A 17,845-nucleotide genomic window follows, 5' to 3' on the forward strand; every position below is an offset into this window, starting at 1 on the left:
CTCCCCTCACTGGTCTCACTGGTGTGTTCCAAACTCCCTGGCCTCGGACTCCCACGCTCCTTTGCTGCTGCTGTTAATCCTCCCCCGGGGGTTTGTGTCCATTGCCTTAGCGAGTGGAAGGGAGGCGAAGAGACAGATGCACAGATGGGGTGCCTCCCGCCAGCAGCCCACACAACAGAGGCGGTGCCCTTGACCCGAATGGAACCCGGACCCTTCCTCCCTGGGCCCACGCTCTGCCCACTGAGCCACACCGGCCTGGGCAGGGCTCCGCACCTGTTCGTGTGGGGTATGCCTGTTGATACTGGCCATATTAAAACACTGTAATATTAAAGTAACAAATCCACTTCACATTAACAGAGAACATTTTTATGAAAAAAAGAACGCCCGCCCTCCCACCCAATAGTGAAAACCTCTGTCTGGCTTAAGAGAAGGCACTGGATTGGCCCGGGAACTCAGGCTGTGGCCGTATCAGGCGTGTGGCCCCAGAAAACTCCTGTGTGCGCTTGAGAGCGAGCGAGACTGAAAAGGGCAAATGATGTTTTATCAGGAAAATCATTTTTGACCTTTGACGCCTCCTAAAAGGGCCTCGCGGGGTCTCCAGGGTTCCCCAAATGACATGCTGAGAACGGGGTCCAAGGAGATCCAGACATTGGTTTGGGACCGGAAAGGGGAGGGGCTGGGCGGGGTCGCCTGAAGACCCCCCAGGAGCCCCGGAGACAGGACTCTGCCAGGGAGGAGAGAGCAGGACCGCATCCATCCACAGCTTCCAACAAACCTCAGAGCCTCCAGCCGAGCTGCTCCTGCCCTGGGCTGCCTGTTGTGCGAAGGACCTCGTGTGAGGCCGCCGGGGGACCCTCGAGGGGGAGCGGATGACTGACAGGGGGAACTAGGGGCAGCCAGGAGATGTTTCCATTGAGGAACAGTGTGGGGAGCGAAGACTGAGGGAGACGTGGGCGGCCACATCGCCGGCACACACCGTCCTGCTCTGTCGCTCTCGTCAAACCAACCTGCTCTCCCAGCGTCCTCCTCACCCATCGCCCGCATCCTGCCCCAGAGACTCCACAGGACTCCGGGCCCCTGAGCAAAGGGCCCCTCTAATGAGGGTAAAGGACGGCGTTATTTCTTAAATGACTCTTTATTCATAAACTTGATGCAAGTTTACAAAATTTACTGTACATTGCCAAATAAATCTGCAATGAAAAATAAACTCCAAATAAAAACAAAGCATGCCAAATGTGCAGCTGTCAACCTGCTAGCCATCAGGATATTAAAGAATTCAATAATGTATTCAAGATCCAGCCTTAGGTTTAAGGAACTGTAATGCTTTAAAGAATTCTGCCTTGTCGCTTGTCTGAGCCACGGTATCAGAACTGAGCACAAATGTCACCACGTGAGCAAACCCAGGACAGCCTCCCCCAGGGCCCCCACACGCTGCGGCCCCGCAGCCGTGCAGGTCTCTCCCAGGCGGCTTACAAAGTTGAAAACTGACTCTCAGAGCAAGTGCCTAAGAAACACTTTTGAACTTTGTAAGTGATTTGTGCAGAAAATGTGCTTCTGGATTTCATTTTAAAAGTGCTTAATAACTAGACCTTACTTTTAAATCAAACGTGGGTATATAAAAATCTACTTCCAATCAAACAGGACTGATTCAGGTAAGGCAAGAGAATGGAGAGGGTACTGATTTGAGTCAGGTTTTATAAAAGAAGTAATATGTGTAGAGTTCCTATTAGTCTTTAAGTAAAAGCCATTGTTATGACTGTAGCAAAAAATTTTAGGTCTCCAAATGAGGGATTGGTGTGTCCTTAGCTGTGCAGCTTCTGCTCAAGGCGTCTGTCTGTGTGCCAATCACTTTATAAGCTTATTAGTTTACAAACGATTGCAACATCCCGTTAATAAAATGGAAATGTAAAATGACTTAGTATTTTAAATAACGTCAAGATCTAGACTGCCGATCTTCATAAGACATACTGAACCAGTAACAGCTTCAGCCAGCAAGACGGATGCCCAGTGGAATCACTACGACAGCCGGCGTGCCTGCGCGGCCCCACCTTGCAATTCAGGTAAGAGCATGTCTGTGGGAAATGGCCCCAGAGAGGCCATAGAAAGTGTAACAATTCCTGGAGCAGGTTTTCTGTCGTTATTTTGGCAACCGGAAAAGGCTACGGTGACCGAGAAGACCTTAAATTTCCTAAACCGACCGGAACACCCAACCACCTCTATCGGCTCTAAGGGGACAGCACGCTGCGCGTCCTCGCAGCGCACGAGCTCACGGGGAGACGTCACCTACAGCTGCAGCTCCAGGAACCGGGTGCTGACTTGCCTGCTTAACAGATTTCATTTTTCAAGAAAAAGAGATGATAAGGAGTGGCCAGTGTGTGTATTTATCAAGAAAAATACAGGAAAGGCCCCCCTGCTGAGTCCAAGATACCTACAATGAGCAAATGAGAGGCTGTAACTTATGCAGGATGTCAGGTGACAGAGTATCCACTAAAGTGTCTATCAGCTAACGTCGTCGGGGCTGCTGTTATGGGCACTCGAAGCTGGTCTGCACGGTGGGAAGGTTTCTTTAAAGCAACGTTGGTCCGAGCCTGGGACAGTCCATCCACTTAGCCGTCTTCCTTCGGAGGGGTGTACCAGCCTGAAACAGGGCGGGGAGACACTTTAGTTCGGAAACGGACATGTTATTAGGGTTGGCCACGTCCTCCACTCGTCCTTTTCATGGTTAAACCTATTGCAAAGTTAAAACTCCGTGGGCTGGTAACAGCACTTCCACGTTTACACACAGACGCCCGACTGCCAGAGGGTCCCTGCCCGCCCAATGCGCGCCTGAGCCCACAGGGGGCAGAGCGCGCTCACCGGGAGCACACGAGCATTACCGGGCGACTCGCGGTCCCTGCCCGGCGGGGGCTGCGGCTCGAGGCCGCTGTCCGGCGTCCCGAGACCATCACACCACGTGCACCGCTGCCCGGAAGGATCCGGATTCAAATCCAAAATATGGTTCCTCTGAATCGCATCACTGCCACACCCTCGTGAAGTCAAAACTCCTGAGTCCAACCGGTGTCAGCTGGAGACCGTCTGTATACAGTCATTTTCTATGAATAAACTACATGAGCTTTCAACATCTGATCTCCATATTAATGGTTTTTTGCTGAATAAGTGTGGAATATTGGACTAATAAAGCGAGGTCTCGTATTCCACTCAGACTCCGTGGTTAACAGAAACCCTACCTGGGAACCCTCTCCCCAACCAAGTCCTGGCGCCAGCGCCAGAGCACGGGCTGTGGCCGGAGGCGGAGACGCTGCGACCAGCGGCCAGGAAGCCGTGGGCAGGGACCCAGTGACGGGACCCGAGACCCCCAGCAGGAGCCAGACGGAGGCGCCTCCTGGTCCTGCCCTCACAGCCCACACCCTGACTCGGGGCTGGAGAGGACGGTCAGGGAGCCCGGCCTTGCCAAGCTTGGGCCTTTCCCGCTTCAGAACCTGAAGACGGTTTGGATACAGGAAACCTCGCTTCATACCTCACAGGTTTGCTTTACACCCCGAGGGCGACACCCCCCCAGAGGGAGCATCAGGCCGCTGTCCTGTGGGCTCCCCTCGGCCTGGTCTGCGCCCAGACCCAGTACCTCCGCCCATGCTAGCCTCTCAGAATCAAACCGTCAAACACACAAAACACAGCTCCCAGGCCACAAGCAAAGCAGAGAAGAGTTACTGTCAATTCTCCTAAAGGAAAACGACTTGGCGTTTCTTTTCCTTACGTCCTCTGCACACAGAACGCACCTGTCCACCAGCACGGCTGCGACAACTAATTCCCCAGCACTGAGCTACGAAGGCCGCGCACACACTCTGCCCTTTTTCCCTCTCAAGTTTGGCAGACAGACCTCGTGCCAATTTGGTCCAGGAGACTGAGGCAGAGGGCACAGGGCTGCTCAAGGCCACAGAGCCAGCGAGTGACAGAAACGCCCGGGAAACGGGTCTGATTCCAAGTCAGCTCCATCACCTCAGTCACAGACAAGACGCAAACGTGCGCGGAGAATACAGCAGGTTTAGGTGAGGCCAGTGAAGCTTATGAAATAACCTCAATATCAGCCGAAACCGGTTTGGCTCAGTGGATAGAGCGTCGGCTTGCGGACTGAAGGGTCCCGGGTTCGATTCCGGTCAAGGGCATGTACCTGGGTTGCGGGCACATCCCTAGTGGGAGATGTGCAGGAGGCAGCTGATCGATGTTTCTCTCTCATCGATGTTTCTATCTCTCTATCTCTCTCCCTTCCTCTCTGTAAAAAATCAATAAAATATATTTTTTTAAAAAAAGAAATATCCTCAATATCAGAATTAGTGTGAGTGACAAGCGGGCAGGATCGGCGAGGAGCAGCCACCACCGGGAGGGGCGGCCCAGGCCGCTGATTCATCGCCGTTAGAGGACCTGCGCTGGCCCCGGCCCCGCCACAGGTAGACACTGAGCTCCCGTCCTGACACCACACACGTCAGAGGAACCAGAGGACCCATCTGCTCAGGAATCTGCTCAGGGATCTGCTCAGGGATCCCGACTCTGACTCAGGGGCTCTCAGGCCAAGTACTGGAACGACGACTTCGAAGGAAGCACGGGGTGAGGGTCCCCAAGTGGAGTTTTCTCAGGGGTGACTGCACTCGACAAGATACTAAAGCAAAACCAACAATAAAACAGGATAAATATCAGCAAAACAAATGGCAAGAAATACATATGGAACTGAACATACCGTTTTTCTCGTGTATCTGTACAATGGAATTATAAGACTGCTGGGCTCTTGCTAGATTATATTGGTTCTGAAAGAAAAATATACATTTTAAATCAACTCCAAGCAGATGAAAGTCATGGCAAATAATTTATGGATGTGTCACACTGTGCTTAAAAGAACACAGGAACCCATTATATTTCCATTTCAAAACGATTTTTAACTGAAGACCCTCCTCGCTCAAGTTCATGATTCCTTAACATTCGAGAAGAATAACAAATCCAGTTGTGGTCCAACAGGAATGGACACGCCTCGCAGTTCACGCGGAAGTCCTGCCTCTGCACAGCACACGCCCTGTGGTGCTCATGTGCCCGCCACACGGTGAGGCGAGTTACAGGCGGCTAGGACCTAAGGGGAACCCAAACTCTTCTCCTCCTGAACCGTATCCAAAACATGCTCAACTGTTACCTTCAGACAAGGAAACACGGAGCTTTAAGGAGCACACACGTAAGTGACATCCGGACTGTAAAGTCTAAAGAATGCCCGTAAGTGGCACCAAACAAAATAACGTGTAAAAACGCGAGACTCTCCTTCCTGCCGATCCATTTGGGGTGGGGGGCTGGGGGGAGGAGACAGGGAGGAAGCGGGGTGGGGAGAGTTCAGGTCCACATACATTTAAATTTTCGTGTGACTTTTTAAAAACCATGATTTAGAGTGTGTGTCTAATTCCCAGATTTACGTAGATGGGTGTTTGTCTTTTCATTACTGTCTTCTAACCTTAGTTGCAGCATATATAATAACATATATAACATATATATGAATATAATTTATATATTTAACATATATAATCTGTATGGCACCAGTTAGCTTTAAAAATATTCTTACTTGGTTTATGAATTCATTTATAAGTATTTATAGTAAATATAGTCTCCCTCCCATCTCTAACCAGCCCACCCCAATATTTCAACACCTGTCAGCACTTTCCTGAACACTCTATATACTCTCTATATACTATATTCTCTATATACCATAGCCCTCCCCCCCACACACACACAAACACACACAAACACACACACACGACAGCGTATTTTTAAATACCATTTAGCACCTTACTTTTGGATAGCAGCATTTTTAAAGTGAACAGACTATTCCCTGCTGACTCTAGAATCCTGTATCATGAAGTTTCCATATTCTTAACTGACAAACATTTCTCAAGAAAAAAAATGGAAGAGTAAGGTTTCATCGTAACAATTCATTTAAAAATTTTACCTGCCAAGAAAGACTTGAATATGCAAACATTTCTTAGCTGCCTGATAGCCTTCTATGCAAAATGGTTTTATTTGCTAACAAAACTATAAATCATGGAAATGTAAAAGTGTAAAGCAATTACATTGACATTGACTGATTCCGGGACCACAGCACTAAACAAAGACAGAATTCTGGATTTGTAGGGTTGTAAGCTGCATTTCAGATTAACATACAGAAGCCCAGAGAGCTGAGCTTACATGGCGGGTGACTGGTGAGATGTTCTTTCAGTCACTCAGACAGATCACAGCTCCAAGCCTCTGCATTTCCTCTGTAAGGAAATACCAACAGTGTTTCCAGACAGTCAGCTTACAGGGGACGTTTTAGGTGTTTGCATGTGTCCTACTTTAGACACTACACAGTGAGCACCAATCTTGTCATTAGAAAAATAAAATTCTGGGATTATACGCTTATTCTGCTGGTACATTTAAAGCATCTGAAATATAAACACTGTTAATAAAAACTAGCTAAAAGTAGTTAAGCAACTCATTGGTGTTCAATAAATAACTTCTAGGTTTTATACAAAATGGTATTTTGTTCCAGTGTAAACAAATAGCTGATAAAAGAGCTAAAAGTAGCCAAAACCAGTTTGGCTCAGTGGATAGAGCGTCGGCCTGCAGACTGAAGGGTCCCGGGTTCGATTCCGGTCGAGGGCATGTACCTGGGTTGCGGGCACATCCCCAGTGGGAGATGTGCTGGAGGCAGCTGATCGATGTTTCTCTCTCATCGATGTTTCTAACTCTCTATCCCTTCCTCTCTGTAAAAAATCAATAAAATATAGTTAAAAAAATAAAATAAAATAAAAGAGCTAAAAGTAAAAATGAGTTATTTTATAATATTATCCCAAATAAACGTTTTTTTAAAAATAGCCTTTGCAATTTTTTGCTTCCTCTGAGTTAGGGTTCCAGTGGACTTGTGATGGGACCTGTGCTACGGTTATAAACACATGTTTAGCTTTAATGCTGTCGGCACTGAACACACAGTTCACACAGACCTTCAGGAACGGCTGAACGTTTAACAAATGTCAGGCCGGGCTGATCTCCATCACACAAATATTTCCCCACACACACTGATCCAGAGTCCATCCTGGGCCCGTGCCTGCGTTTACAGTAACTAAACCGGCCATGGAAAGATGATTCTGACAGCCAGTGACAAAGAACAGAACTCTGGTTCAAAGCAGCGACTGACTGCCGACTGTCTGGCTCCCGTCCTGGCTCCGCCCCCATCACCTGAGATGAGGAACCTGCCTCTGGGCACTTCAAGCTCCTCACCCACACCATGAGGACAAGAGAGCGAACCTGCTCGTAGGTCATGAGGATTGAAAGGGTCAACACACAAAACGTCTAGATCCGAGCTTAGCACGTAAATACTCCCTGGGAGTTAACTATTATAACAGGATCTCGCTTTGGGGAGACTTCAAAATACCAATAACAAAGTACCAATAACAAAATAAAGCCACGCATGTTTATCTAAAAATGACAAAGAAACAGGAGACGCCGCAGAAGGCGGGAAGCGGTGGACACCGTCTTCTCTAAAAATCAATAAAGACATATTTTTAAAAAAAGAAAGTTGAACCATTTCTAAAATCTCACACACACACACACACACACACAAAAGCCGTTTTACATGCCCAACACGAGCAAATTATCACCTTAAATATAACTCACTCCCTGTCTGCAGGTGACGTCACTGAGAAAAGTACCTTATTTGCTCCGAACTGCACCCTGGCTTTGCCTTTGACGAGGGTGGCGTTGATCTGCATGATGACGGACTCGATGGAGTAGGCGCTGCTCCAGCCCTGCGGGGGGAAAGCTGCTCTGAACGCGTGGGAAAGCGCCGGCAGCCGGCACCACTCGGCAACCGCAGATGAGCCCCGAGATGTTTGTGCTTCTGAAGCGCAAGAAAAGCTGAGCCCGGGCCCGTGTGGCCCAGTGGATAGAGCGCCGGCCTGCGGACTGAAGGGTCCCAGGTTCGATTCCTAATCCGGGCACATGCCCAGGTTACGGGCTCGATCCCCTGTGGGGGGCGTGCAGGAGGCAGCCGATCCATGATTCTCTCTCATCATGGATGTTTCTCTCTCTCTCTCTCTCCCTCTCCCTTCTTCTCTAAAAATCAATAAAAACATATTTTAAAAAAAGAAAGAAAAGTTGAACCATTTCTAAAATCTCACACACACGAAAAAAACACCTGTTTTAAATGCCCAACATGAGCAAATTACAGCCTTAAATATAACTCACTTCCTATCGTAGCACAGATAAGACAACCCAGTGCAATGTCATTTTACCGGTTTATGTTGCATAGCTTTTTCACTATTAAAAGTGGCTGCTATTCAAAGAAAGAACTTTAAAACCTTAAAGTAGAGCCTTTCCACTCCGTCTAATTTACGTAATCGAACCCGTGTGGAGGGTGAAGCCACGAGCACTTTAAGAAAAGAGCCACACTGGCCAGTGGCTCAGGATTAGAGCCTCGGTCCTCACACTGGAGGGTTTCGGGTTCAATTCCTGGTCAAGGACACAGGCCTGGGCTGCAGGCTCCATCCCCGGCCCAGGTCAGGGTGTGTGCAGGAGGCAACCAATCAACATGTCTGTCTGTGTCTGTCCCACCCCTCCCTCCCTCCCTCCCTCCCCCCGGCTCTTCACCAGCTTCTCATCAGCTGGGCATGTAAGCCATTCCTCAGGGCCTTTAAAATAACGTCCATCCCTATAACAGGCTAACGGTTGCTTTTACTCATTTAACAAATATTTATTGATCATCTCCCTCTCCCTTCCACTCTCTAAAAATCAATGGGAAAACTATCCTCGGGTGAAGATTAACAAAAAAGAAAAGAAAAACAGTCACCTGTTTTGTGAGAAGCTCCATACACAGCGCGCCGCCACCCAGCACGTACCTTAAAAGAAAAGAGGAATCACACACCATTCTCCAGGTTCCGTGTTCCTTCCTAGGTGTGACGTGCATCACTAAGAAAGCAGCAACATGTGAAGACTAGGAGACAGGCGGGAGCAAACACAGCTGCCGGGCGCCAGGACGGTGGGTAACGCACACTCCCAGCGCCAGCCCGCGGCGCCCCATGTAGAGTCAGGCGGGTCTGGGACTCAGGCCTCCGTGCCCAGGGGTGGGGCGGGAGGGGACGAGCACACGTCACGCTCCACCGTATCTGTGACCCTGAGCACCTGTGGTCACGGTCTGTCTCCATCCATCGTGCTCTGAGGGTCGAATGGGGCTGCTCGGTGCCCCCCACTCCCTCCCTGGCTCTGAGCTGCTCTCTGAGCAGATGACCCCGGGGCTGCCCAGGCTCCGCAGGAAAGACCTTCAGGTCAAGACCCTTCACTGAGCCTGCCTTTCGCCAAGATCAAGTGCAGATCGAGATTCTTCTGCCTTTCGACGCTTCCTCAAACAAAAGAATGTCCTTCCTCCTTTAATGTTACTCTAAACTCAAAAATATGTGAACTGTCCTGCCTACAAATAAAATCAAGGGCATGATCTTAGACAGAAAAACCGTAGGACTCTTGGAAACCAGTAAGACAGACCCGGGCAGGTCTGTGTGAGGACTGAGTCCGCGCGACTGCTTCGTCCTCCGGGCCCGGCCTTTCCGTCCCCGCGGCTCCTCCTCCTGCGCCTCCCTCCGCCCAGCGCCAGGCCGTCCTCCCCGGTGAGCTCTGGCCTGGGCTCGTGATGCCAGCCGACCAAAAGCATCGCAGGCTGAATAAACCAAGTGACTTTACAAAGTGGGGAACCTGACAATATTCATTTGAAGAACGGGACAATAGCCCCATTGTGGAAACAGAATCAGAAAGGGAAACTATGTCAAAGATCTTAAAACTGAAAATGGCACCACAGTCAACTCTTTGTTTGAAGAGCTACATCATGGCTGCTGTGCGCTGTGCAGTGAGGCCCCTGGAGTCGGTGGTTGTGTCTGCTGAGACCTGAGGGACAGCTGGGTTCCTACCTGTGTGTCTGTCTCCACAACCAGGTGGTAAACTGTTTACGATCATAAGTTCTTAACATTCTTGGCATTTCTCACAACAAAAATGTGAAAAATCTATGCTGGTCAAGTTCGTATCAACTTTCAAAACGATCTGATAAAAATATTTTTGCACATTTATCCTAAACGTACAGAATTTTTCTGAATCTTCTCCTTAATCGTTTATAGCTGCCCTTATTTTTTAATCTCAATGAAACGAGATCGACCATAGATGTGATTGAAGCAGGACTGCGTACTTTCAGACTTTAGTCATCGATGGATCCTCTCACAGGGGGAACTGGTCAGCTCGTTCAGAATTCTCCCAGCAGTTCAGCTGCTCCCACCCGGAGGGTCTGCAGGGCACCTCCCCCCTCACCCCGCACACACTCACCCCCTCCCAGCCTGGATGAAGGTGCCTGACAGCTACCACCTGCGCTCCAGCCGTAACCACCCCGAAGGCACCCGACGGCCGCCCCACGGGCCCGGGAGAGGCCTGCCCTCCTTCCTGCGGCCACAGGCACGCGGGACTCACTCTAACCTCACTTTCTCTGGACACTCCATCACAATTCGTATTTTAAAAACATCTGGTTTTTAATGGTGAAACGGCTACAAACAGGGGCCATTAAAGGCTCTCCCCGTGCCCCACGCAGCGGCTGGAACCAGTGGTTCCCAAACTGTGGTCCCAGGCGAGCAGCGGGAGCCGCGCCTGAGCCGGCTGAGAAATGCCGCTTCCCAGGCCCAGGCCCCGCGCCCCCAGAGGCCCCGGGAGCTGGCGTCCGGCCCTGAAGCCCCAGCGCCCACGTCACAGAAAGGCCAGACTCTTACCCTCCGGAGAGAACCGGCAGCACCACGCGGACAAACGGAGGGTCAAACGGGAAGTTATCCTGAAAGCAAAGGAGCCGGTTAACGGTGTGCAGACCCTCCATGCACAGTGCTTAGACTTCAGTCCAGAGACACCCGCTACCCGACGGCAAGTGAGGCCCTGACGTTGGAAATCGCACCCAACAGAGAATGGAGTAAAAGCCAAACAATCAACACGAGGCTGGGATCACTCCCAGCGGAGCCGTGTGCTGGTGAAGGTGTGGCTGTGAGCTGCGCCTCCCACAGAACCGGGTAAAGGACAGTAAGAGGATCGGTCGTTTGGATCCAGCCTGACTGGGAACTCGAGACGGTGGACAAGATCTAAATCACTGCGCACTCCGGCCACGAAGACAAGGGCCCAGAGAGCAGGGCTTCCTTCCACCGCACAGAGGTCAGAGGGGAGGACGCTGCAGGCTCCCGGCGGACATCCCTGGGCCGGGAGGGGAAGCCGGGGTGCAGGGTTCCCGCAAGGCCGTCCCTGGCCCCCCACGGAGCTGGGACCCGGAAGGACAAACTGCCGAGCTCCCTGCTGACAAGAGGGCGCCCCCGCTCTGGTCGTCTCAGCCCGAAACGCCTGCAGGGCCTGGGCTGCTGGAGCCCTCGCTGGAGAAGAGCAGCACCAGGGCTCCCGCCAGCTCCCCAGCCGGCTGTACATGAGGCTGTCGCTGCAGACACGTTACCCGAGGCCCAGAGGCGACAAGATTAGAGAGCGAGAAGCAAACAACAGACGCCAGGAGTCAGTATTTATCAGACACAGATTTTAAAGTGACGACGCTGCATATCTGCAAGCAAAGCAAAGACAAACCCTGCAGAGAACTGCAATAGAAACACAAACTACACAGAAACACGGAACCCTGGAAACGCAGCAACGGGAACTAATCGCTTCACGGATGAGTTCAGCCACCGTGCAGGTTTATGGAAGGAAAAGTCAGTTACTGGGAAATAGATTTAAAAATATCCACCATGACGCCAAGGGAGATAAGAAGACAGAAAACGGGACACAGGGTCATGGACCATCTGCAGAGCGTCCCGGGAGAGAGGAGGGGGGACGGAGCGGCGTCTGAAGCGATAACGTCTGAAAACTTTACAAAACGAGAAAGGGCTCCGCAAGACGTGAGCACTGCCCGTCCTTGGGGAGGGCACCCCCGGAGCTGGGAGGAAGGAGCTTCCAACTGGAACCCTAACCGTGACAACGCCCCCCAAATGCAGTCCAAGTGCAGACTTTTCCTCCCGATGCCCCCGGAAGGGACAGCAAAGGCCGGTCCGCGGGGAGGAGACGGGAACCTGGAGAACGAGACACGGGGAGCCAACGCACACGCCGACCTCAGCAAGCACCACGGCTGCAAGCACGGCCTGCAGCTCTCGGTCAGACCTCACAGACCCAGCCCCGCTCCGGGGCGGACAAGGAAAGGGGACCTGAACCGACACCTGCCTGTTCGCCTCCACGAGCTAAGGGCACGCGTGGTCACTGCCAGGCAGCGAAGGAGCGGACGGGAATAAATATAAAAACCCAAGAATAAGAAACAGAGCCCGAGCGAGAAGCACAGACAGAAAGCACCTCCGCCATGGGGGGTCCGAGCCCAGAGATCAGAACAGGACACGCTGACCGGCTGCTCCGATCAGACAACCAGGCCCGGCCCCGGCAGAACCGGAGTTGGTGAGGAGACACCCGGCCGAGCCGGAGACAGCAACAGGCGCTCCCCCAGGGGCTGCAGCGGAGGTCGCTGGGCAGCTGAAGGGAAACAGCACTGACCCCTAAGAACACGGTCAGGGCGGCCAGAGAAAACCTCCACGCTGTGCAGTCCGGTGACCAAACAGAAGGGGACAGGCAACACAACGCCTCCTGGAGAACCGACCGGAGGGAAGGGAGCTTCTCCCCAAGCATCCGTCTCACCCAGCGGATCCCAAACAGAAACAGTGTCACTGAGAGAACGCAGCCCAATTCCAGGCACTCCCTCCACCCCCGCCTCCGCGGCCTCACGTAGGCTCGGGAGGAGCTATAAGCTACGGAAACTCAGTCCCCACGGAGGGAAGAGAAGGCACCGTTCTCACGCTCGCACCGAGCATCTCAGGTGTTCACAGGAACAAGACGACTGCTGCACGAACGTTTCCTCTCAACGTGAAAAGCAGGTCAAGCATCCCTCCTTAAAAACACCTGCCCCTTTTTTTTTTAAGCCAAAGATTTAAAACCTCCACTGTCATCTCCAAGACTATTTCACCCCGAGGACCAATTCCCACCCCACTGGAGGGTGAGAACGCCTCCATGAGGTTACGTGGCCGAAACACCACTGGTCTTGCCTATTTCGAGCTCCATGGGAATGAACGGTGCACTGGGGGGCCTTTTGCTCCACATTCTGTTTAGGAGCCACTATCTGTGGGGCGTCGCTCTGCTCGTTCACGGAAACCTTCCCATGGGGGCCACGTGCCCAGGACCGCCCTCCACAGGCCCCCGCGCACCGAGCACGAGTCTGGGCAGGGCACACGCCCGGGATCCCCGAACGCAGGCACCGCTCCCAGAAATCCCAACTGTTTTCCAAAGCAATTGTACAAACACGCATTCCCACGAGCAGCGCATGGAGTGCGGCCACGATTTTCTTACCTTAAAAGAGAAGTTAAGCAAAATATATTCTATGCCTTCTTTTTCTTTTAAGATCTGAAGATCACTGTGCAAAGGACTATCAGGATCAACTCTAAGAATTAAAAAAACAAAAACAAAACAGTCAGATTCTTTATCACCAGCACCCGAGGGCAAGTCTACGCAGACGAGGGAGACAGCTGTTCTGTGGAAAAACAGACCCTACACCCCAACTCCTGGGGAGTAAAGTTCAACAAGAGGCCACAGCCCGGCCGGTGTGCTCGGTGGCTGAGCGTTGACGGATGAACCAGGAGGTCACAGTTGCATCCCGGGTCGGGGCACAGGCCCAGGTTGCGGGGAAAATTCCCACTGGGGGGGCGTGCAGGAGGCAGCCAATCGGTGATTCTCTCATCATGGATGTTTCTCTCTCCCTCTCTCTATCCCTCTCCCTTCCTCTCTGATATCAATAAACATATATTTAAAGAAGAGAGAGAGAGAGAGAGAGCGAGCACGGGATTCTAGCCCTGGGTGGCGGTGTTCAGTGTAGAGCGTCGGCCGAGCACTGAAGGTCCCGGTCCCAGTCCCGGTCACAGGCACGCAGCTGGTTGCAGGTTTGATCCCTGGTCGAGGCTCATGGGGAGGCACCAATCCATGTGTTTCTCTCATGTGCATCTCTCTCTCTCTCTCCCTCTCTCTCCCTCTCTCTCCTTCCCTCCCTCTTTTCCACTCTCTCTAAAAATTAGTGGAAACAGTATCTCAGGTGAGGATTAAAAACACAAAAAACGTACCACAATATTCTCAATCGATTCTCCTTTGGTGACTCAGAGTTAGCAGTCGTTCCAGAGGAGATGGTCATGTCATGGACATAATTTTCTCAAGGACTCAAAACAAATGCAATCTCCTTTCCTAAAACCGCACCATTAGACACGGGGTCATGGAGCTCCATCACCATGGACGAGACCAGAAAAAATGAAACCACCGACAAAACCTAAACCTGTGTGATGACGGCCTATGTGCTCAGGTCTTACACAAACCCCTTCCTTCAAAGACAAGCGGCTACCACAGCCAACCTCGCCCGTTAGTCAATCCACCTGTGTCCACCCGCCTCCAGGAGACACTACCCCACGGCCGCCCCTCCTCTGCTCCTCCCTTCCTCCCCTTACTTGTCACTGAGCCCAAGCAGCAGCTCATCTTAACACCTAGAACGCCTGCAGGAACAGGTCTAAAGCACCAAGTAGAAGCCGTTCTACTGGTTTCAAACGGAGGAGGGAAATCTCCACGCGGCAGCGGCCCTTGAGCCAATCCCGCGGGGCCGGCAGGAAGTCACTTACTTCTGAAGCTTCACGTGCCAGTCGTACAAACTGTCATTGATGAGTTCCACTGAGTAAAACCCTGCAAAGACACAGTGTGTTAGTTACTCCTCATTCGATCGTGTAACAGTTACTCTAGTGTAAGTACAGACCCTGAACAGCCCCCCGAAGCTAGAAACGGTGCCACTGAAAGAGGCACAAAGCTCCACGGTAACCTCTGCCACCAGCGCTCAGCACCTCACGCCCTTCCCAGATCGTTAGAGCCGCTAACGAAGAGGCTTCTCTAACGAGCTGAGAAACGATGTACCATCAACTGCGAGTGGGAGAAGAGACCCTGTAAAATCCCACGCACACCCAAACGTTTCTATAAAAATGGGGACCCCCCCCATATATAGTTTCATCTCCTTTCGTCAACTTTCTGGGGCATCTTTCCAACTTGGTATATGGAAACCTACTGTCAATTTTCATACTGTTTCTGCAGTAACTTATTTTATGGACGCAGCATAATTTAACCAATGCCGCCCTTTATCTGATTAGCTTTTATTTTTTGCTACTCCAAACAGTGCTGTAGGAACACGTTACTTAACATTTAAAGATAAGCCATTATTCAAATATTTAACTGTATGCTAATAGGTTTCTACAGATGAACTTCTAGACACGCAGCTCAGAACGTGTGCAATTTAAAGCTCATGGATCAGCCCTGGCCGGTAGCTCAGTTGCTGAAGGCCGCCCGATGTGCTACGGCTGTGGGTTCGAGCCCGTCAGGGCACATGACTGCATCCATAAGCGTCACAACAAGTTGATGTTTGCGTCTCCCTCTCAATAAATAACCCTGATGAATTGTTTACTTCTGGAATTTTCCATTTAATATTTTCGGCCCCCCATTGACTGTGGGTAACTGAAACCCTGGATAAGGGTGGGGGGTCCTGTACCCTCGCCCCATCTCACCCACATCTTTTGATAACTTGGTCACATTGACGTTCCACACCCCTCACAGGAAGTCAGTACATAATCTGGTTCTGTCCAGTTACGAGAAGCAAACGTGACTCTCGGACCCTGAACAGGCGCGGACGAGCCCGGAGGCGCATGCTCACCTGCCTTGTAGCTCTGCGAGCGGTAGATGTCCCTGAGCTCCTTCATGAGCCTGTCTGAGGCCTGCACCGACCCGGACACCGCGCCCTGGAACACAGAGAGGCGCTGACCAGGACCTTCCAGTCCGACAGCTAAAGACCCTGGTGTCTGAGCCGAAACGAACGTTTCCAACGGCATTGAAAAGGGGTCGCCACTGAACACGTTAAGCAGCCAAGAAAGTTAATTAAATTAAATCAAAGATCACGAAGCTTCAACAGGACGTAAACCTGGGGACAAGCCTGGCTCACTCACTGTTCCTTCTCATCTGCAAGGAAGTCCCCCTGCATCTGTCCATTCCAAATCCCACCCATTTCCCGTTTCATGTCTTTTAAGAGTTTATTTTGTAAAGTAGTTTTTATTCACAGAAAAATTAAAAGGGAGTCACAGATTTCACACAAGCACAGTCTCCCTCATCACCAGCTGCCCTCACCCGAGGGTACATGTCCTGTGACTGATGAGCCTACAGTAAGGGATTACCCACAACCCACGTGACCTCCCACCGCCCATGCGACCTCCCACCGTCCACGTGACCTCCCACCACCCACGTGACCTCCCAGCCCACGCGACCTCCCACCGTCCACGTGACCTCCCCCCCTGCATGTCCATTCCAAATCCCACCCATTTCCCGTTTCATGTCTTTTAAGAGTTTATTTTGTAAAGTAGTTTTTATTCACAGAAAAATTAAAAGGGAGTCACAGATTTCACACAAGCACAGTCTCCCCCATCACCAGCTGCCCTCACCCGAGGGTACATGTCCTGTGACTGATGAGCCTACAGTAAGGGATTACCCACAACCCACGTGACCTCCCACCGCCCATGCGACCTCCCACCGTCCACGTGACCTCCCACCACCCACGTGACCTCCCAGCCCACGCGACCTCCCACCGTCCACGTGACCTCCCACAGCCCACGCGACCTCCCACCGCCCACGCGACCTCCCACCGCCCACATGACCTCCCACCGCCCACGCGACCTCCAGGCCATCGGTGTGGCACGCTCTGTGCCTTAAACACATGTATGATGACACGCATCCCTCGTTAGGGCATAGCATGGCTACATCTCACTGCTCTAAAAAAGATTTGCCGATTGAACTGACATCGCAGGTAAGGCTGAAGGAGGGCGAGCGATCCACCCGTTCACACCAGCTGGCATCTCCTGGCATGTTATTCCACCGCATCATGTCCGAGACACTGCCCCAGACAGCACAGGGGCCCTCGGGTTCATGGGGCTCAGAAGTAGCTCGAATTCAAGGCAGTGGGGAGGAGGCGTTCAAACAGAAACCGGACTCTCACTTGATGTTTTCCTGCTCTCCCTGGGCCTTTTATGGACAGGACTCCCATTTCTTCCTCAGACAATCACCCAGAAGGTCCACGGCGCCCACATGGATTGTAGTCGAGGAAACGGAAGCCATGAGGTGTGCCTGCCACCAGAGTGTTCACGTCACACCATCAGAGACGTGACAGCAAAGAGAACGTTATGTTTGGTCCAGCCAGGGCAGCGCTTCCTGGAGGACTGAGCTGCTCCGTTAGGAGACGGGATTAAAACACAGAGCCCGTAGAAGAGGGCAGAGGGGAAGGCAGATGACAGGGTGAGAGTGGCTATGAACAGCTGAGAAACGTCAATCAACCAACGACAACACGACAGCAACAAAACCGTGCCTGAGCCACAAGGCGGCTGGAGAGGCAGCTGGGGCGGCGCCTGGATGAACGCTATCATCGACAACGACGTTACTTAGCCGCGTAAGCCCAGGTTCTAGGGTTTACACATACATTTAGATGGTCTTGCCTTTGAGTCTTCCTGATTTTCTCTAAAATCGCCAGGTTTTCCTTTTCGATTCCTTCATCTTCCGACTTCTTCCCGCTGACAGGCTCCTCTTCCTTCATCTCGTAGTGGTCCAGGTCTTCTATGTCCTGCAGACGTTAGAGACGTATGAGTGTGTTCAAGGTCTCACTATTCCTGACTCGAGAGGGAGCAGAAGAGAAAGAATACAGATA

General features: G+C 51.6%; 1 protein-coding gene across 1 annotated transcript in view; it reads right to left on the reverse strand.

Moving 5' to 3' along the window:
- Nucleotides 1-1,123: 1,123 nt before the first annotated feature.
- UBE2Q2 (ubiquitin conjugating enzyme E2Q family member 2) overlaps nt 1,124-17,845 on the reverse strand; it is a 37,739-nt gene continuing 21,017 nt past the window's right edge. The window contains exons 5-12 of the mRNA XM_015566179.1: nt 15,815-15,899; nt 14,742-14,802; nt 13,435-13,525; nt 10,800-10,858; nt 8,852-8,900; nt 7,716-7,811; nt 4,733-4,799; nt 1,124-2,638 (exon numbers count right to left, since the gene is read on the reverse strand). Of these exons, the coding sequence (XP_015421665.1) occupies nt 2,607-2,638; nt 4,733-4,799; nt 7,716-7,811; nt 8,852-8,900; nt 10,800-10,858; nt 13,435-13,525; nt 14,742-14,802; nt 15,815-15,899 (540 nt within the window). The 3' untranslated portion in view covers nt 1,124-2,606. The remainder of the gene's footprint in view (nt 2,639-4,732; nt 4,800-7,715; nt 7,812-8,851; nt 8,901-10,799; nt 10,859-13,434; nt 13,526-14,741; nt 14,803-15,814; nt 15,900-17,845) is intronic.

The sequence above is a fragment of the Myotis davidii genome, unplaced genomic scaffold (genome assembly GCF_000327345.1).
Source record: "Myotis davidii unplaced genomic scaffold, ASM32734v1 scaffold1622, whole genome shotgun sequence".
NCBI lineage: Eukaryota > Metazoa > Chordata > Mammalia > Chiroptera > Vespertilionidae > Myotis > Myotis davidii.